The 21,034-nt window shown below is 43.0% G+C and overlaps 1 protein-coding gene across 2 annotated transcripts in view; it reads left to right on the top strand.

Moving 5' to 3' along the window:
* Positions 1 to 3,645: 3,645 nt before the first annotated feature.
* The window catches only part of TLL1 (tolloid like 1), a 115,900-nt gene continuing 98,511 nt past the window's right edge, over positions 3,646 to 21,034 (top strand). Inside the window, exons 1-2 of one of the 2 annotated variants that reach the window (XM_026041670.1) lie at positions 3,646 to 4,141; positions 4,787 to 5,014. In XM_026041670.1, the coding sequence (XP_025897455.1) occupies positions 4,858 to 5,014 (157 nt within the window). In that variant the 5' untranslated portion in view covers positions 3,646 to 4,141; positions 4,787 to 4,857. Of the gene's footprint in view, positions 4,178 to 4,786; positions 5,015 to 21,034 lie in introns of both variants that reach the window. The other variant, XM_026041671.1, reaches the window with a different exon arrangement.

Genomic DNA, 21,034 nt, shown 5'->3' with positions numbered 1-21,034 from the left:
AATATTCTGTGAATCTGTGAGTGTCTCCAAGGAGTGAGACTCCACAGCCTCTCTGGGCAATGTGCTCTAGTTCTGTTACACTCACCAACTTAAGTTCAGGTGGAGCTTGTGCCTGTTGTCTCTCGTCCTGTCGCTGGGCACCACTGAATAGTCTGGTCCATCCTCTTTTTCCATGTAATATTCATATCCTCTTATAAAATCTCATCTTAGGGGTGCATTATGAAATTAAATTCATACTTTTGAAGCACATGAACAGTGTTAGCAACAAATTCCATTAGAAAGCCCATGAGGAAATCAACTCTATTCAGAGTAGGATCTGAATGTGCATAATGAAAAAAGTATGGGCTATGATTTGAAAAATAAAAAATATTGAAATGTTTCTTGTTAATTAAGCACATAAATCTAGGGAAAACAAGCTGGCATTGTGAAGGTACAATGAACAACTGTTTCATAAGAATATTGGGCAGATGTGAGTGATATTTGGGAGAAATTTAAGGTTTCATGCATGAACTCATTGCTTTTAAGATCACAATTTTGAACTCTAAACCTCAAAAGTTTAATTTTAGTTTATATTTTTTACTCTCTATATATCTATGATTAAATGCATGCATGTTGGTTTATCACTGTCTACTATAACGTTGCCACAATGCAGTTTCAGCTTCAGCACTGCCCTAATGAACAACAGTGTGAGAGACCAAGAGCTCCAAATACTCTTCTTTTTGCTTCAGAAATGCTTCAGATACCTTACAGAGAAGGAAYGGGATTTTCAGGCCATTGAAGTAGGAAGGTAACCAACTGCCCCTGAACTTCACTAGGTTAGTCTCTTAAAAACCCCCAAGTCCCTGTCCCAAGGAGCTTTTACCCTCCTGGTGCTGAGCGCTCGAGCCGTAGGCACGGGCTTAGCTTGACGCTTATGAACAAGGCCATGGTGTCCACCCACCTAAAGCACACACAGGATTGCGGCCGAAGCAGGAGGCAGCCCAAGAACGAGGAGGAGGTGTGAGCAGTGATGTTTCAGATGCATTTTCTTTCCATTCTGCAATTGTGTCTTTCTTGCATACCTCTTTTTTTTTTAAGTACTTTTTGTTCAGGAAAAGCACAAAAGCCTCCAGCTTTCTGGTTTAAAAAAAAAACCAAAAAACTACCCCCAGCACTTGCTTTTCCCCTATAACTGCATCCTCCTCTCTCTGTGTTCCCATACTATCCCCCAAAATGAAGAGATTTAAAAGAAAAGGGAAAATGCTTGGAGTTTGTTGCTGTTATGTTCTTTGGGTTGGTTTCCTTCCAGCTTAAGCAGTCTGTCTTTCTGGCTATGTGTCGGTTTCTTTGGAAACGGCTGGAGGATGGATATTTGATTGACTGTGTTGTCAGATGGATTATCAGAGTTGTGAGCTTTTTGGAATGGTAGACAGGAATGTGTGATAAGAAAAATTATTTTCTATTTAGAATGCTTGAAAATTTTGTCGCATGAAAGAAGCTAGATTGAATATTTGAAAGGTTACTTGGGAAAAGTTCATGGGGGAGAGGGCAAGCCATCACAACCAATTTATTTAGCTACCAGGATTAAAAAAWAATAATAATAATAATGAGGAAAATTGGAGGGAGGTGGGTTCCCTCTCTTAGTGGGGTTGCTGGGACTATTAGTACCTAAGCAAGGCAGAGCACTTGCAGCACTTGCAGCCCTCCTTTCCAGCAGCCATCTGCACATGTGGCTGCTCTGGATTATGAGCAGAGAGCAGTTTTTGGCAGTGACCTGTGCCCACAGGTGCGCGTTAGGGCCCTTGCGTGAACACACCCAGCGCACAGCTCCGGCACCGCGCTGTGCAGGCTGTTTCCCGTGCGAGTCGGGGCCGGTGGAGCATCCTCCTGCCTTGTCACCGACTTGCTGGGGAGAACAGTGTGTCTGGGGTCACACGTTGTGCATTTTTCTGCGGCTGTGGTTCAAGCGGCAAAGGGATTACTTGCTGGCAGGCATGGGTGGTAGGTTGAGGGCGACGTTTCTTTTTTTGTGCGCTGGAGGTGCACGGCTGCAGGAAAGAAGGTTAACTTTGGAAAGAGGTCTGTGGAGTATCTGTATGGAAAAGAATATTGAAGTAACAATAACAAAATCTGTTCAGCATGCTTGATGGCCATCGGGAGGGGATCCAACATGTGCAGGGAGCAAGTAAGGATGATGGATGGTCTATCTAATTAGTAGACCTTGAAAATAACATAATGCACAAAGCCAGTTTCTTTAGCCAAATGTGTTCATTAATAGGCATGGCCTATCATGCTGTACGTGAGATAGCCTGGCCCTTGTTCTTGTGGTTTGACAGGAAGGGTCTCTGGGAACATCTCTCCTTGGTGTTGGCTYCATGTGGTTAGTGATGTTGGTTATGGAAAGGGGAAAGGAAGAGACTCGAGGCTCCTCCATGACCCACGTTGTGCTTTGCAGGCCTTGTGCCACCAGCAAGCTGCGCGGCTGCAGGAGAGAATGGCTCCCACCGCCCTGCTCCTGGTGGCCGTGTCTCCCTCTCGGCCTTCCCGTGTCTGTTGCAACGTGMTGGAGTTGGTGGGGGTGACGCAGCTGCACTGGGACTACAGGCAGGAGGAGGAGGACGCACGACAGGAGGGTGCTCCCATAAGCACCGGCCTCCCTCGAGGCCAGACTCCTCAGCGTGCTCTGCTATTAGCCACTCACTCCTTTCACCTTAACCCATCTTTCCAGTTCTAGTGGCATGGGCTGCTGGGAGCGCTTATCCACAGCACCACCAGCCCTTCACTTTCAGGAAGGCACGGGCGGAAAGGGCAACACTGGGGTGGCAGTGTGTGCGATGGGATGGCGTTACTTTTTGTCACCCTTGCGTTGTTACTTGTTTTCTCTGCCGCTATTTCGGCGGCTCGGACGGGCTGGGCAGCCGGGCGCGCCGGGGGCTCCGCGCTGCAGCCCGGCCGCGCTCCTGGACCCGCTCCGCATTCCCAGCCCTGGGAAGGCGCGTGGGAAGTGCCGCCGGAACAGCGCACCGGCCAGGGCCCCTGGGACGTGGGAGCAGCGCCTCCAAAGCTAAATGTGCCCCTCTTCCCCCCTGCCCCGCCGCTGCAAGGGGGGCAGCAGAAACTCCCGGTGACCACCCCTCGCGCGCCCCCTCCCCACCAGGGCCCTTTTCCATGGAAACTCGTAAAAGGAGGAGGAGAGTTGGCTACGGGAAAGTCTCACCTTGCTCTGAAACAGTTTCAGGCGTTTCTGCAGGCTCGAGCTGCCCGTCTCGGGGGAGGGGAGGAGGCGGCAGGCAGAGCTTTTCGCTACCTATGTATTTTTGTTTTCGCTTGAGCTTATTTCTATTCCAGCAGCGCGTGTCTCCACCCCTCTCTCCTCCTCCTCCTCCTCCCCCCGTCTCCAGGTTGATCGCCTGAAATGAGGCTTTGCGCGCTGATCCCTTCTCGGGCTTTAAACCAAAAGGCGGCGGCGCGCGGCGCGCAGCGGCCCGGGGCCGAGCGGCGGAGCGGGAGCGGGACGGGGCCGCGGGAGCCGCGCCGGGAGCAGGAACCTCCGCCGCTTCTGCCGGGGATCCACGTGAGAGCGCCCGGGCGAGCGCGGCGGCCAGGGCTCCGCGCCGCCGCCGCCTGCAGTCTTACTCCTCGTTTGCCTTGAGTATTTTTTATTTTTTCTTGTTGTTTTGGTTTGTTTGCTCTTGCTTTCATTTTTGGAACCGGCTCCCAGCTCCTCGGCTGAACTTGTGGAGAGCTACGGACCTTTTCATATCGCCTTGCTCTGTTTTAAACAAACTATGGACGCTTAAACTTTCCTGTCCCCCTCCCCCTCGCTCCTGCACCCGTCCGCTCATGGGGCTGACACCGCCAAGCAGCCGCGGGAGGAGGACACGGCCACTCATTGATTTCCCCGTCTCCTAAATTGCAATTAATTCTCCTCGTCCTCCTCCTCGCCACCCGTTCTCTGGAGCTCTCCGGCTGCCGAGAGCCGCTCCGTGCGTTGTTTTATCTGATCTCGATTCTTTTGTTGTTGTTGTTTCAATGCTCTGCTTAYCGAGAGAGAAACCTATATGGAGATAGAGGCGTATAGTGGATGCGCGTGTGTTTCCATAAGACTATCAAGGGAGCAGATCAGCAGCAGCCCGGATCCTGACCCTGACTGTATGAATAAGTAAGCAGGATGCTGACGACTGTGTGTTAGTTGCCTGTAAGGTTTTCGTAAGTTAAAGGGGGCTGGGGGGCGGCGGTGGCGGGGWCTGGCCAGAGCTTAGAGTAAGTGCTCGGGGAGGGGGGCTGACACTTCCCCTGCCCCCTCCAGCGCAGCTGCCGCCCATCACCGCGGTCCTGCGGCTCGGCTCCAGCGCGAGTCCCCTCGCCCCGTTCCCTTCCTTTCCCCCTTCCCCTCCGTGCGTTTCCCCGCGGCACTTGACTGATGTGCGGCCCGGAGCCACCTCCCGGCGGCGGGACGGGCACCGGGGGCGGCGGGTGGGAGGCGGGCGCGCTGTGCAGCTCAGCTCAGCTCAGCGGGGCCGGCGCCGCCGCCGCCGCCTCCGCGGGAAGTTTGGCCGCGCTTTGACAGGGGCGAGGGGACGCCCTGACCTGCGGGCGGGAGCTGCGGCCCGAGCCCCCCGTCCCCGGCGGCTGCTTCCCCCAGAGGCGAGGGGCGACCAGGGCACTTGAGCCCGCCGCGCTGGGGCTGCCTAGAGAGAGCCCGTAGGTGGAGAGGGAAAGGAGGGAGGAGGAAAAAAAAAAAAAAGAAAAAAAAAAGAAAACAAACAAACTGTGGTTCCTCCATCCCTTACCCTCCTTTTTCAAGTCGGCGTGGACAGCTGAGCCGCCCTCCCAATTCATCCGCACCCCTTCGGCCACCTCTGTGCCCGCGGGCGGATGAAAATGCTCTGCTGGAGGCTGGCCCTGTGGCTGGCGGGGTGGACTCTCTGGGGGAAGCCTCCCCCCTGCGCTGGCCATGATTACGACTACACTTACGATTTCACGGAGGAGGATAAAGCGGAGGCGATAGATTATAAGGATCCTTGTAAAGCCGGTAAGTGACTTGCCCGCCTAACGCGGTTCCCCCCCTGCCCCAGATGGTGCCTGCAGGAGGGCAGYGTGGGCCTCACCTGCCAGCCTGGGCCGCCCGGTGCCACCAACTTGCCGGGGCACCTCGGAGGTTTCGCGGCCGCCTCGTCCCCTCGCAGCGCCCCGGGAGGCTGAGGGGGGCTGAGCGGCTGCTCCCCGGGCTGGGCCCTGCCCCCGGCCTCCCTCTGCCCGACCTGCAGYGGGGGCCTCTCCGTCCCTAATCCCGTGTCCCTCGGTGGTTACTGGGCCAGGGAGATCGCGGCGGAGGCCGAGCAAGTGGCAGTGGTGTCTTCTCCTCTGTGCACGTGCCTCGATGAGGCGCTCTYGTGATGCTGAGCCTTGGTCTGGCCATGGTGGTGGGTCCTGCTTGGTGCCGCAGCAGCCCCTGCCTCAGTTTTCCAAGAAGGGGGATGTTTTCTTGCCTTGTCCCTCCTTGAGCCACCCTTGAGCGCTGAATATCACCGGGTGCGCCAGGTGCTGTGGCTGAAGTTCACCCCTGTCACGTTCCCTGGCTTGAGCGAGCAAGTGCATCCTGCCCACGCGTGTAGCYTGCATTCGAAGGGCCAGCGACCGTGGTGGCGGTCCGTTTCCAACAGCTCTGGTGTTAAACGCGTGCTTACATTTTCCAGCAGCCTCCATTGCATTAATTAGTTATTTTATATTCTGCGAACCAGTTCAGCCAAAGGTTGTGTTCACTATGTCTGTGTGGTTTTGTTTAATTTATTGAGGAGAATGTGGTGAACATATATGCCAAATATGCAGACACTGTGTTTTTCTAATCACAAAAATATTTTGCTCCTAAGTGTGAATTTTTAGGTCTCACTTGCTTATGACGGGGGAATGCCCAAGTTCAAAACGAGCAGAGGCAACTGCAAACAAAATGTTATTTTTTTCCAGTTAGCGCTAACCAATGTACACAAGTAATTTGCTGTAATTAACTTGAGCTCTTCTTTCCAGTCCGTAGTTTAGGAAGATTCATGTATTATCATTTAATGAGAAATACATCTATTTACGTTGCCTGCCATGGGATTTCCTTAAGTACTTTTTCACAATGGAAATAACTGAAAAATTATAATTCATGACAGTTTTTTAAGCCTACATGTGAACAAAGGTGACTGAGGAAGACTGGAATATGGTTAGCGATGACAATTCCCTGCTGTCATTTGGCTCTTGGAGAAAGGAGATACCCTTTCTGGCCCATTTAAATACTTTGCAAAACACTAACCCTAAAGTTCTTGCTGCTGCTCTATGAGGTGTGTTAGATATTACTGMGATGAGAGACAGATTGTCGTGGGTGGTTAGTTGTGTGGAGTTCCCACTGGTAATCACTTGCTGAGTCTTCTGTTTGCTGAAGAGCACCTTTATTAGTTTTGGTGTGTGGTAGTTCTTCAGAAATGAGACTGTGTGTTATGTACTACCGCAAACCAGGTTTGAACCATGTGCTAATCTTTTTGAAATAGAATTAGGAAACTGGGAATCAAGTAACTGGGAATAGTATCAAGAAATGGGAATTGCTGGTGCTCAATCTCTTCTAGGGTCATAACCCAACTGTGTGTCTTGTTAGGTWGGGTCTTACCATCTGGGGTGGGTTTAGCACCCACTGTGAGTGATGTTACTGATATCTGCCCTTAGGACGACAGAGTCCTCCTGTGAGTTGTTCACTCTTCAATCCGTATGGTAGCGTGTGTAAGTTAACGAGATAAAATAAGATAATCCTCCCCAGACTGTGTTCACTGTATGCAAAATTTGCATCTTAGATATAAATAGCACCTGTGTTTGCTTCATCTCCAGGGCCTACAGCTGAGGTCTTAATTGTTGGCCTTTTTTTGGGTAGCTTTTCAGGTTGGTAATAGGACTCAGTGAATTTCTGCAGCTTGGAAAATGGGGGAACATCCAAAGTCGGTTACTGCTTTACATAGTAACATACTTCAAAAACTCCAGGGAATTCCATAGCACATAGACCTGCAAAGATAATTTAACCTCTTATAATTTGTAAGCAAATCAAATGCTTTGAAAGCAACCACAACTAAACTTTCCCAAATATGCTGAAGCACGATGGATTTACATGTCTTTTTAGTCATCTGCATTCTGCTTTTCTCTAGTTATTACTGTTAGCTGCTTAGGTTTTTTTTTTTTAATTCCATAGACCACATAATTGTTCCATAAAGCAAAGTATACTAGACCTCAGATCGGTTACATATAGTTTTAGTCCTAAATAGATAACTTTATAGATAGGTCTGATGAATCAGTCTTCAGTATCTACATCTTTGGTAAGAGCCTTTCCCCTCTCTCCCATGCCTTGTAGAAAAGCTGGATAAATTTATCAGAAACAAAGGTATTATAGGTATTCCATTTTAGCATTCTTATAAGTATTATAGCTCTTAAGATGATATAAAGGAAGGGACCCTTTTATCTGGTGTGCTTAGAATCATCATGTTCCTTTTACACAGAAAATTTTTGAAAGTAGCAGGATGCAAAATACTATAGAGGCCAAAAAAAAAAAAAAAAAAAAAAAGTGTTCTTATTCCTATATGATACAGTGTTCCTCTTCCAAATAGAAATCTAGAGATAGATGGATAGATGCACAGCAGGGTTATGGGTTGTTTCTGGAACTAGAGTCTCCGGCTGCACCTAAAGCTGCATCCATCTTATGCAATGAACCAAAGTTCAGCCCTAAAGGCACCTTCCAAAGATGTTGCCCTCAGTGTTTGCCATGGTGGAGTTCAAGCATAGGGCAGTCCTAGTTCATCTTCTGAGATCTCATTTGCTCAAAGATGTGAAACTGGGGATATCGTATTCATTTCAGGGTTAGACTTTAAGCAGTCTAAGAATACAGATGCACATTTGTGTTTATCTTCAGAAATACAAAGTTTGTGTTACTCCAGAAAAAAAAATGCCGATTTAGGTTAAAATGAGGACTGTCAAATTTTTTAGATTACAGCACTCRTAAATATCTTCAGATTCCCGCGACCGGTGCTGTTTTTGGTTTTTGCTCCCCCCATTTTTGTTTTAACCGGGTTAAATGGGTTATCATAAACCAAAGAGATCTGTTGAGATACTTGATGAGGATGGGTAGGAGAAGAATTTCCCATCCTGCAATAATTGTTCAGAATCTGCCCTAAGCTGATAGTAAGGGTATTTTAAAGGCTTTTGTTTTCCTTGCTCAAAAGAAAAAGATATATATTAAAAAAATAAATATATATATATTTCCTTCCCAGTTAGTATATTTTCCTGAACTGCAGGAGATTAGGCAGTAAGTCTCTGCTTTTTTGCATATTCACTTTACTGGGGACTGGTCCAGCTGTTGGTTATGCTGACATCAGTCTCTTTTACTCTCTTTGAGACATTTCACTTCCTAAAAATGACTGCATGTTTGGAGAATAGGCTTGAATTTGAAATTCCTTGATCTATTGTTTTTCACTGCTGTGGGTCTTGTCTTTGGACCAGAAATTCTGTCTAGCACAGGGGAAACTTTTCCTGAGGAGATCTTTGCTGAAATGTTTACATTCTCATGGTAGTTAGAATTGGATTTTTTTTTTATTTATTTTTTAACACAAACTTTTAGTTGGGATTTTTTTCAAATTATGCACTAGCTGCTTGCCTTGGAATTGGAGGCTTTTTTTTAAAGTCATTTTAGAAATGAACATTAAAAAAGTAGCAATAAAGGTGAACAATTATCTTTGCAGACTGATAACTTGGCAATTGATTAGCTTGCTGTTCTTTTGCTATAAACATATTCTGCATGCACATGTGCCTATTTCAGGGTAAGTGAAGAGCCTGAGCAGTAAGATCTTTCTCACTGCTCTTTCTCGCTTGTATCAGAATTTAAATGACTCACTCAGTTTTGTTCTCCCTTGAAAAACTTTTTCTGATTGCCTGTAACAACCATATTACTACTTGGTATCTCAWGCCGGTGAGGAACCTAGTTGCCCATGGCACCTGTAAAGTATCTGGACGTGGTTGAAGTTAAATATAACTATTGTGCAGTGACATCTGTAACTGCAGTCTAACTTTGATTCACTAATCTTGTAGGAACACCCTTGTACACTGCTAGAATTTTTACGTTTTGTGCTTGGTATTCTGGGTTACATGTGTTTTCTGCTATAAGCATGTCAGCAYGTAGCCTGGTAGTATGGAAGTTATTAAAGCTTCTCATTGTGCTTTTGAATCTGCTGCATAACTTATGCAGTTAAGATTTTTTGCCTTTGTATTTCAGGTAATTCTGGTAAGACACTGTGTGGTTTAACAGTGCAGCCTCTGTAGTAACAGTCATGTCACTTGCTAGATTGGCCAAGCTGTGACTATTCAGGGAGTAAATGGGTACCCTATAAGCAGCTGAAACAAAAACAGTCTTTCTGAAAGGGTCTGTCCCCAAACATCATCTGTCCTGCTGTGGATGAAATTCTGAAGTGAATTAGGCTACTGAAAAATGTAGTGTTAAAATCATATTTCTTTTTAGAGTTCTCCATCATTTTTTTAAGTGTTACATCATRCCCTTTAATGTGGTATCTCAACATCCTTTAAAACAGATTATGTTTGAACACATGTGTGAACATGAAGTCCTGTTCCTCCTCRATACTTTACTAAAAAGCTTATGTTAGTAGTGAAGCTGTGGGAAAACCATGCTGAAAAAATACATTTGACATTGTAACTCCATGAATATCCTTCTGTACAAAAGGCTCAGTTTTGCACCAGACCTCTTTCTGTAGGGATCTGTTCCTGGATATATTTCCGGTGTGTCAAACAAGAGTGACCTGCAAGGAGCAATATTACATCACGGCAAAACAAGCCTAATTGACACAGCTAATTGAGCTTGGGATCAGGTCCCCAGGCAAGCTAGGAAACATTCGCTACACCTGGACATCTGCCTTATGTCATTCTTATTGCCCCTCTGGAAAACAAGGCTGATAGGCTAATGACATAATTCCTTTCACATCTTTTTTGGAGAMAAGGGGTCATGTCTCTGGTGTGGGGTATTGACAGAAGAGCTATAAAATGGAAGAGGCAACTTCTGGCTTTCACAGGTGCAGGGGACACTGTGGAGGAAAACAGGCTTTTTTTTGTTGGTTCCTCTCCTTCGAGATGAATTGCAGTGCTCTAAATTTCCTCACCAAGAACAAGCTAAATAAGAGGCGAAATCTCTGCTCTTTGTTTATAGAATGTATATTTATTCTTAAGATGAGCTAGGTTTTTATAGTCATGGAAAGTCACTGTAAAGTCATGGAAAATAGGTTTATGGAATGCTGAAAATGTTATGGTTAGTCAGCAGTCTGTGACTCTTTAAAACGTACCTGAAGGGTACTGAGACTATTTCAGAGCAATCCTAAGMTTTGGGATTTCAAAGCTTTCAGTAGCATGAGCAGCATTTCACAATAATTTTCTGACTTTTCTGAGGTCGCTTGTGGGCTGTTTAGTCTGCTTTGTTCTGGTTGTTATGAGTGAGGTCTTTTCCTTCCATTCCTGATCACAACCTCTGCTCGCCATCCCGCTACGTTCCTGTAATGCAGTAACAACTGCAAGTGTGACTAGGGAAGTCTTTGAGTACTTTTAACCTTCTCTTCTTGGGTTAATGTGTTTTTCTTTGCTAAAGAAAGCAAGTGATAACAGTTAATCTTCTAATGTATGTTTATTCTTCATGTCTGGTACCCATCTTCTGTTTATCTCCCTATCATCTCTTCCCTCACTTCATTGTTCCTGTGAAAAGCTTCCTTGTTTCATGTCATCTTCACGGGATGAACTTCCAGCTTTTCCCTGTGCTGTCTGCCTGCTCGCCTTGTCTTCCTTTTGGGCTTGGCATAGTCTTCTCCTGCTTGCAGCTTGGCAATGCAGGTAGAACTTCTAGCTCCTCATCAGGCTTTCTGTAGCACTATCCTCTACTGCAGGAGGTTAAGCTGGGTCATCTACCTTGTTTCTCCACTGGTTTTGAAGCAAAGAAACGGAACACTTAATGCCATGACTGGAAACGAGAAGGGAGGAGTACGTGACTGACATGTCTTGGGACGCAGCATTCCCTCTTTAGGGGGCTCTTGGTGATCAGTTAAACAGTGCGTGGCAACCCTGATTCTCTGACTATGAATATTTGTGTGGGGCACATACGTGAGCCTTGTGTTGCTGCTTGATGCTGTCCTTAACTGTCAAGATATGGAGACTGTCCTTACAGAGCAACTGAAATAACAGTCCTAGAAGTGCTTGTGACATAAATAATAATAGACTGGGACAGGTTGAGATGGGGAATGTGAATGGAGAGGCCGGGCCAGGGACAGATGAGGGTTTCTGTGCGCACCCGAGTGTGGGCTCCTCTTGCCGACTGCTGCCGAGGCCGACCCTCCTGGCACAGCTAATCTGCTGTTGTGGGGCTGGGGTTCCTGCCCACGCAACGGGCGGGCAAGTGCAAGCTTTGTGCGATGGGCCCGGGGGTATCTCGTGCTTCGGGTGCCATCAGAGAGCTCGTACAGAGTGACGGTGCTCCGAAAGGCAGCTTTGTGGGCTTTTCCTTCCTTCGGTGTTTAATAATGGTGACTCTTCAGTCCTAAAGAACAAAAAATCAATTTTGTTCTAAAATAGCTTCTAATTTTCTTTTTAAGGTATGTGAAATACGATGTGTGAGGGGGTGTGTAGTGTGTATTTGCTCAGCTTCTCTGCTATATATATACTTTATGGAGATGAAGTCTATTAACAAAAGCGGCAATAACTGGCTGCAAATAGTTTTTGAAATTTGATTGGTATTGATGAATTGCAGAATTTTATTTCATGCTATTGGGGTCTGTGGGGTTCTTTCACATGAATGTCCTGGTTAGCAGTTCCTGTTAGTTAAAACGCTTGGAATTTAAGCATAATTATGTTTTTTTAATGTAAGTTACATGGGAGTTTTAATTTCAAAGTAGCAATAAATCATGCTTAAAATATTGATGCTATCCAACATAATAAAGTTCAGCTCTGTTATGACTGTCACTTTCAGTAGAAAGATGCATCTCCCCAGGATTCAGACTTTGGAGGATTAGTGTTCTGCTCTGTCATTGAGAAATTATTTAATTTTTAATATTGCAGTAAGGAAAGGTGAATATTGACACAGCACATAGTCATCAAAATCAGCACATCAATGTCAGGAAATAATGCAAAGGAAATCAGTTTATTTTTAAACTTACTTCCACCGCAACTGAATCTGGATTTTAAAAATATTTGTCTTGCTACCTGGATGGATGATCTTTTTGCCTTTTTCCTGCAAAAGTTAAAAGGTAGGGAGAGATCCCTGTACTTGAAAGATGCTCCAGTCACATTATGCTCCTGGGATATTGAAAATTGCGTTGTGTAGTTTAAATATTTTGGAAGGAATGAGGGGACGTGTGCATCAGCTGAGATCAATGCATCTAAGGAGCTGTACATAAGGGTTATTTTATTGTGATACTAGTAGCAATAGTTGACCATCTCCCTAGTAACACCTTTTACTGCTACCAAACAAACAAAAAAGCACATTTTATTGGTGTCTTACATTATAATAGATGTTAGTTATGTGCATTCTTAAAGTCCTAGGAATCTTGTCCCACGGAAGATCTAAAATGTCACCACTTCCCTAAATGAAGCAGAAGGAATTCTCCACAGGACACGTCAATTCTAGAAATGGTGGTCGAGATGCAGAGTTTGTGCATCTTTCTAGGTGAAGTGCTCAGATAAGAGAGAAAAATCATTTCAGATGGTCCTTACATAATATCCAGATTTATTTAAACAGTTTAACTTGAACAGCCAATTATATTTGCTTACATGAAGAGTAGTTTTAGAACAACTCTGTGAGTGTGAGAACATGATGATGAACTGCCCAATTTCTCCATCTGGTAAAATGTCTTTATATTTATAACAAATTTGCRTCATTGTTTTTTAATTTGTACTCAACAAATATACTTTTTCTTCCTTACTCAATGTTTCTCCTATCATTGTACTTTTTATTTGATAAAAGGCTTAAAGCTTAATTACTTGACATCTGTTTCTAGACTTTATAATTGACTGTATATATCCCTTATAAAGGTGTATATGTGCATATAAATACACATAACTGATAATTAGGACTTTGCTGTCCAGGTAATTAGCCCTTTTCTAACTCACAATATCGTATAATGATGCTGGCCGTTCTGGACTGAAACATAAGCATGTGTTTCTGTGATCTTCATTATAATACCAAGATCTTTTATTTCTAATACCAAGATCTTTTACTAAGATCTGTCCATCTACCCTGTCTTGTCAGCATAAAAGCTGCTTCTCCTTGCTTTAAGCATAATGCTATAAAAGAGAATGGGTTCAGAACTGCATTCTGCACCCCTTATTTGATTGCAAGTGATATGTTTTAATGGCATTGTGTTTTGAATAACAATGTATTTTTTCATGCTGTGAAAGGAATTTATATGAATAAAACCATCCTGAGACAGATTCGTACTGATGTGTTTTATTCCACAACGGTTCATGGAAATAATTGAGGTTAGTGGAAAACTATTTAATAGAAAAGGATTGAAAAAAAGGCCCCCCTTTGAAAACATATTAAAGAGAAAGGACATGATAAACACACAATGTATGAAATTATTGAAGATAAAGTAAAATTTTTTTTTTGCTGATCATAATGTTTTCCTAAATTGCAAAATGGTGACATCAGAACTGTGACAGTGTTGCATGCACATATATATGTATATACACACACACACTTGCCTGCTTATATATATATATATGCACACTTGCCTGCTTATCTTTAAACACATATTTAAAGTCCATAATACACATGTTCGTCTGAATGGTTGAAGAGACATTACTGAAACACAGATGTATGTAGAACTGTCTATACAGGATCTTTAAAGCTGTATATACTGATTATGTGGGTGTATATTTTTGTTTACACTGGGAAACACATGCTTGTCTGTGTATTAAGCCTACTCTAAGGTCTGTTGAATGCTGTAGAAGTGGTTCCGGTTACTTTAGAGATAATATTTGTAGATAAATAAGTAATAAGGTGCGAGAATTGACTAATATACTCCTGTGTGTTTCATCTGTGGCATGCATTCATGTGTTCACATGTTTTTAGGCACGTTAATGAAGGCAGTTGGATTTTTGCCCCAGTATTTCCACAATTGTCATCACTATTGCAGTAGTATCATGAAATCTTACATTTGGTGACCTTGTGATTGCAGATTCTTGCTGGACTGGGGTGTGAAAAAAATCCAGTAGCTTGAAGGAGCTTCTGTTTTTTTTTCTCCCCCGCCACCCCCTTCTCGTCCCTCATAAGAAGCCTCAGGATCAAGTTGGATTTAGATTACTGCAATCATTCCTCAGTCTTTAGAGATAAGTTTCTTCTTGCCCTAGCTGACTAATGTCGTTGTTCAGTGCAATGAATGGCTAAAGACACTGATGATGACGGTTGCAATTGCATGTGGAGTTCCTTATCTGTGTAAATTCAAGAAATGAAAAGTCAAAGAATAATAGGCCATTTGTGCCAAAACATTGCAGGTATGTGGTACTTGTGTCAATGTAGTTTTAATGATATCAGCCAATTCGTGCAAACAYTGAATCTCTCTTCACTAATTTATATTGACTCAAAATTAAAATATTTCCTGACTGAGTGTAATGTAGATGATGTTAGAAGCAAAGGTGATGTCAGWAATCCTGGGGAAGGAATTTGCTATACTAATATTTCTGTTAAAATATTTGGAGTTCATAAAAAAATATATTTTTCTCTAAAACGCCTTGTAGTTTTTCTGGAGTGCAGAAACTAGACAGGCATAAGAATCCTTATGGTATAGCTAACACAGTGCAAAACTTAAGCACGTTGCTTTTGTGTTGCTCAAACCTTTTGCTTTCTTTTCCTTCTTTCTTTTCTTTTTGCTTTCTTTCTGCTATTGTTTAAGTGCATTCCTTAAACTTCAGTAATGTCTTGAGTGAAGCCTTCAGCTGATGAACATGGCTAGGCTGAGTATAGAATCGTTAAGGGTGGAAAGACCTTCAAGATCATTGAGTCTAACTGAATATGCTTGTTTGAAGAAAGTCTTTTGCTTGGCTTTAGTCATGGAGTTTTCTGGAGTTATTCAGCAGGAGAATGAAGGAGAAACCCTTTTGTCATGATGATCCATCATGACAAATTTTTCCTTTTATATTCATAGATTCTTTGATTCCTGATGCACTTAAGTACTATGGGAGAGATTGAGCTGAGCAAGTGTAGGAGAGAGATTTCTTTGTATTTTTTTTCCTGTTCTTTATCTGTATTCTTTATTTTTGAGATGAAAAAAGCCTATTAGTTTTGTTTGGATTATGGTATAGAATTGTATCACATATGCTGTATTTATGGTGATTCTTTGGTCTAGTTGTGCTAGGCCCAAGAATGTATAGGAAGTCAAAGGCTTCCTGAATTATTTGCGAAGAAATGATTATAAATCTAAACCTTTCCTATGTCTTTCCTAAGTGTGAGCAAGCGCAAGTGGAAGGCCCTAAGGAAAAAAKATGTATTTAAGTCATGATGCAAAATTCTAACCCTGTAAGTTTTTAGAAGAACAAAAAGCATTTGATCCTTAGCTTCTCCTTAAGTACTCTGCTTTGGCTTTGTTGATGTGAAGTGTTTTAGGTTGTATCAGTAAAGTTCTCCTTTCCTTCCAAAGAACAGATAGTATGGAAATTGGTGGAGACCTAGATAACATCTTGAACCCACTTGCATGTGCTGAGGAAACCAATCAACATCCCCACTCTTCTTTGCTAATCAATACTGATTGCTTTTAGTTCTTTATGGCCGCTGTGATACCAAGATAGACACTTTCCTTTCCGCAGGAGCCTGTGGGCCATCCGGCATCTCAGGATGGTGCCAATGTGCCCTGCATGGATGTAGCTACAGCGCCCATTCCWGTTTTCTCTCTACTGGGTTGGTCTAGGAAAAGAAAGCTTATCCTTGCAGCCTTCTTTTTTATTTTCTTTTTTTTTTCTCTTTTTTCTTTTTTCCCTCTTTCTTTTCACTCCTTTTTTTAAAGACCACCTTGCAGATTTAGCAAATCACAACTGTTTTAAAATTATTTCAAATGCTTTTTTTTTTTTCCCTCTCCTCTCCATTATTACCCTCCTAGAAGAGGAAATTATATCGAACGAAGATGTAGCAAGGGCAAGCGCAGAGGAACTGCTGCGGGTTGCGAGCCAAAGTACATCATTAGGAACATTCCTGTTATCTGGAAGTCTGGCTTCCTGTCTCAGTTTCCTTGTGGGTCTCGATGAATGGCAGAAGAAATGGAACACTTTCCTGCTTGGCCCACAGTGCGGCTAATTTACTCCCTTGGCCGCGTGCCATGCCGGGCTTGGGAATAAATCCTGCAGCTCCCCCCTGAGCCTGGAGGGTCCTTCTTGCAGGGCCAGCCCTGGAGTTTGGAGACAGCTTTCTCTGTGTGTGAGGAAGGAGCGACAGTTGTGAGTGCCATAGGAATTAAGGAGCCTTAAAGAACTGGGATAGGTTATGGTATAGCGTTTTCATGTAGGTGTAAATTCTCTTAATGCAGTGAAAAATTGCRTAGTGTGCCTTGCAGAAAGTGCCTAAGTGTATTTAAAATGAGGGCTTTTAAACCAGCATTTAGTTAAATAGCTRTTTTCCTGTTTTTCTCCACCAGAGCTGTATATCACATGAATTGGTGCACGTGCTGAAGTTCTGAATATGGTTTTACTGTAGAGTATAAAAAGCTGTAGTACAGAATTTTTGTATGCCTCTTAGAAACATCTTATTAAATGGTAATTCTGTATATGAGGAATCTTTCTTGGGCTGTGTACAGATGAGGTTTTTAAAATCATTTCCCTTTTTAGTATTTGTTGTCTCCCATATATTTTCTCTAACATATCTATTAAAAAGACAAAGCATTCAGAATCTTATCTTAGCTCTAAATTAAATTAAACCCACAGCACCAAACTTTCCATGCAGATAATCGTCTGGATAGCTCCTCTGTTTCTCACTTTAACTGCATTTGACGTGGAAGAAATTTACTGCTGACTCAAAGGGGACTTAACAATCTTCTCTGCAGCATTTTCTAATAGTCTTTCTCTATGTTAGTGTTCCTGGTGAAGGTACCTGAGTGGTATCTGAGAGGAGCTTCTCTTGGCTCATGCCCCTCATGCCGACCCCTGCCCAGCATGGGGCTCAGCCCTGGGCAGCCCAGCGGGGTGATTTCTGTGGTCTCTCTGCAGGAAAGTGGAAGGAAAGGCGCCAAGATTGTCATTATACAGGGGAGAAACTTGTTGACATTTTGCATAAGAATATTGCATGAGATTTTAATGATTACAATTTGAGCGAATGTGTTGGAGGAATGTGGATGCGTATTGTTAATGCAGCAGTATTGCCCGTGTCCCCAGTTATAACTATGTGGTGAATAACCCCAGGTAATAAATGTAGAAATGCATCTCCTTTACTGGCCTTCTGAGCTCCAAGGAGAGGGCAACACGAGCGTATGTGTGCATATGAAATACTATATGTGCTTTTCAACATCTGTGTCAGGAAATAATAGAAACTCAAATGTAAGGATACTTGCATCCCTGGACAAGAAATTCAATACGAAATTAAGCACTGAAAGCTTCAGTATTTATGGTCAGATCAGTTTCCATCCATCTATTAATCAGTTGTAACAAAATTGATATTATTGTATCACATAGTTAAAACTGCTCAGGGGGAAATGGTGTCATTAGACATTTGGTTATGAAAAGGAAAAAAATATTTTTCCCAAATATAAAACACCTGATCAGCATACAGAATGTTGTCTTAAGTGTATATGACATGAGTTTATAAAGTCAAAAGAGCTGTGGTGGTCTCACTTCACAAAAACAGCTGTTTCAGAAAGGGTCAAGTTCAGCTCTCTAACAACCCTTGCAACTGATGGTGTCTCCAATGGAACTCTGTCCCTAATTTTATCCGGGGACTAGGTAACTAGATTTGGTTGATGAAAGTGCTATGGTATCAGTGCAGCACTTTTAATTTATTTTTTATTTTTTACTTAAATGGTAGCTCATAGAGAGTTTAGCAACATTTTCTTGTAGCAAGGGCTATATCATTGCATGTAAATTGCTTTGTAAAATAGACTCTTCTTGCATCTTGTTGCCATTTAAAAGAGTTCTTGTAGTTAAACATAGGTGTTTTTCTGGGAAAGAAAGTTACAAGTTAACAAATTTGGCCTTTGGATGCACCAACAAAGCAAAATTTGTTTTTGTTTCTTTATTATTTTCAACCTCAGTGTGGATTTGGGTCCATTACTGAATGTTTACCTTTCAGCCACGTTTATAAAGATGTGAAATGATTGGCCTAGTATGTTTTAACCATATTGCGCACAAAAATACTTTTACTCTTTAACTTSTGTGTTCAATATGTCATATTTATCTAATGATATTGTATAATATCTGTGATTAAACTGAGAGGCTTTAACCTTCCTGTGTTGATGCCTGTTTCAGAACAGTTGCTAATACTGAGGTAATGCCTGCACAGAGTATCGTTAGGTCAGGTTTCTTACATAACATATAAATGCATAGCTCTTCAGTAAACACACAGCACTGTAAACCTGAAATGAACTAGGGCGTCTGGAAATATTGGCTGTGGATTCATTGCTTTTGATTTTTTTGGAATAGAGCACATATAGGAAAAAATCTCATACAGTATGTTTGAGGAAAGCCCATCAGTGCATTGAAGGCTTGTGTAACAGGCAAAAATCTTGCTAAAGAAGGCTGCTTGAGGGCGGCTCTTGAAGTTGGCCTGTTTGGAGCTGTYAAGCTTGTATTCAGCAGAGAAGTTTACAGAATAATAAGAAACTGGATACTTTTAAGATGAGCATTTTGGTTATTGCTTATATAAGTTACATTGCATGCTCATTTTTATGTGTATGGCTGACAGCAAGGGGGTTTTCTTTTTTCTAGCTCATCAATTTCGACTTAGGGTGCTCAAAGTTTTGGTTGTATATCATTCATGCTATGAACATATATTCAGTTGCAAAGGGAATCTTCATTCTCTTTCAATGAATCCCATTAGGGTAAACTAAAACTGGGGGTACTGGGGCACGTTGTAGTTCATGTTGAGACAGTGCATAGCTTTAGTTTTCATGGTGGCGATTTTATGGAATTTGGTAATATAAATGAAAATGGGAAATTGCTCTCATTATTTGTTCTAGATAAAATGGTGCAGAAGTGTTTGCCAGCCATTTCCCTGGTTTACAAAACAGCCTAATATTATTGAAATAAGCATAGTAAAATCCGCCTGGGGGACACTTTCCTGTTGGAAGAAGATTTGCTTTAAAAGCTTACTGCTGTATGTATTATGAATATTTTTCCTGGAAACCAAGTATTTCTTCATTTTGTTCCAGTTACTGTACTTGCGAAAATATGCTTGTGGTATAGAACCTCATTTTGCTCAAAACAAGCAATACAGAAGTGATTTGCAGCTATATAGTAGAAATGATTAAAAATTGCAGGGACGTTACAGAAATTGCTTCATTCCATAAGCATATTACCTCCATACCCATTTCTTATGAAGTGACCCTCTGCTTGATGGCAGTACCACTTGACATTTTTTCTGTTGCTTATGGGCTGCTTTTTGTCCTCACTTGAGTCAGTGGGAGTTGACTTAACATCTACTGGCAAATCTGTCTTGGAACGCGCTTGCGTTAATAGTTTGCATGAGATCAAATTGACTGCAAGGGAAAAAGGAACTGTCAGGCACATCTCATCCAAATGTGAAATATGTCCATCCCGTAATTTAAAAAGAAGGGGGGGGGGGGAGGGGGGGAAGAAAAAAGGAAAAGAAAAAAATGGTTAGGATTGAACTAATGCATTGATGGACTGTTTTGTGGGAGAATGAAGGCAAATTCTCAGGCTAAGTGCAATGTACATCTGCCTTCAAAATGACAGTTTTATTTATCAGGAGGAATGTGCCTGTGCCAAATTGGCTGCCCAAAACTGCAATCACCAGTGCAGCTTTTGCAGGCACTTGATGCGCGTTCATTGTTGCTTTGATTCAGCAGAGCACATTGCTTACATTATGTGCACCCTACAAAGGGCAGCCTCTTTAAGTATGTCTACAGCATAGCCCTCGGTGTGTAATTTCTGTGCTTGGGCTTTGGGACAGTGTACAAATGCATCTCGGGGTCGCCATCAGCTGAAACCTGCCCGCTCCTGTGTTGAATATTCATCTGGGGCCGCCCAGTAACCACCCCAGCCAGCTGCACGTTCTGCTTCTCTTGTAAAAGTCACTTGTGGTTGCTTTGTCTCCTGCAGTGTAAAGCAACACAACTACTAGTTGTTGGTGTCACATCCATCGTGGTCTGGAGCTGTGCGCTCAGGTCTGGCCGCACGGCTCTATGTTGTCACCTGTGGCCACCCAGCTGCAGTGCAACCTGCAGAGCTGCTGCTGATTTTTGTGTGTCAGGAAAGAGTTTTGGTACAAACCCCATATTCTAAAAGATGATATAGTTTCCCTTCCAGCTGCTGGATYGCTTCCAGATAGGTTCAGGTTTAAGAGATGGAATGTTCGTTTTGCTTTTTTAAAGGTCATATATGGCCTTTCCCAACTAACCTTGTATAGTTTTTCTTCCACTCAGGACAACATCTATATATGCATGTGTATATAAAAGGTGTGTGTGCCTATGTATATACATATGTATATCTATTTGTGTATACATATTGTTGTATATGTGTGTATATATATTTACACACACACACGTAGATCCTCGCATACAGAGCATTTTCAGACTGCACTGCTCAAACGCTCAGCAAAGATCTTTAACATTCCCAGGAATTCTGTTTCCCCTCCTTTAGGGGGAATCTYCAGAACTTGATCTTTTATTTTTGTGTGCAGTTAATGGACATTTGGAGAGAGCAGTTTTTATTGCCTGACCTATCGACCCACCAGAGACATCTTTCCCAGAGTGCGTGTCGTGGAGTTGCTTTTGTGCYTCAGGAGTCTGGAGTAGGACATCACCTTTCAGTCGGCCTGTGCRTGGAAACCCTCGTAATAAAA

This window comes from Nothoprocta perdicaria, unplaced genomic scaffold (assembly GCF_003342845.1).
Source record: "Nothoprocta perdicaria isolate Ctin4 unplaced genomic scaffold, notPer1 scaffold_29, whole genome shotgun sequence".
NCBI lineage: Eukaryota > Metazoa > Chordata > Aves > Tinamiformes > Tinamidae > Nothoprocta > Nothoprocta perdicaria.
The sequence above is the reverse complement of the archived record's forward strand: the minus strand, read 5'-3'. Positions and strand labels throughout refer to the sequence as shown.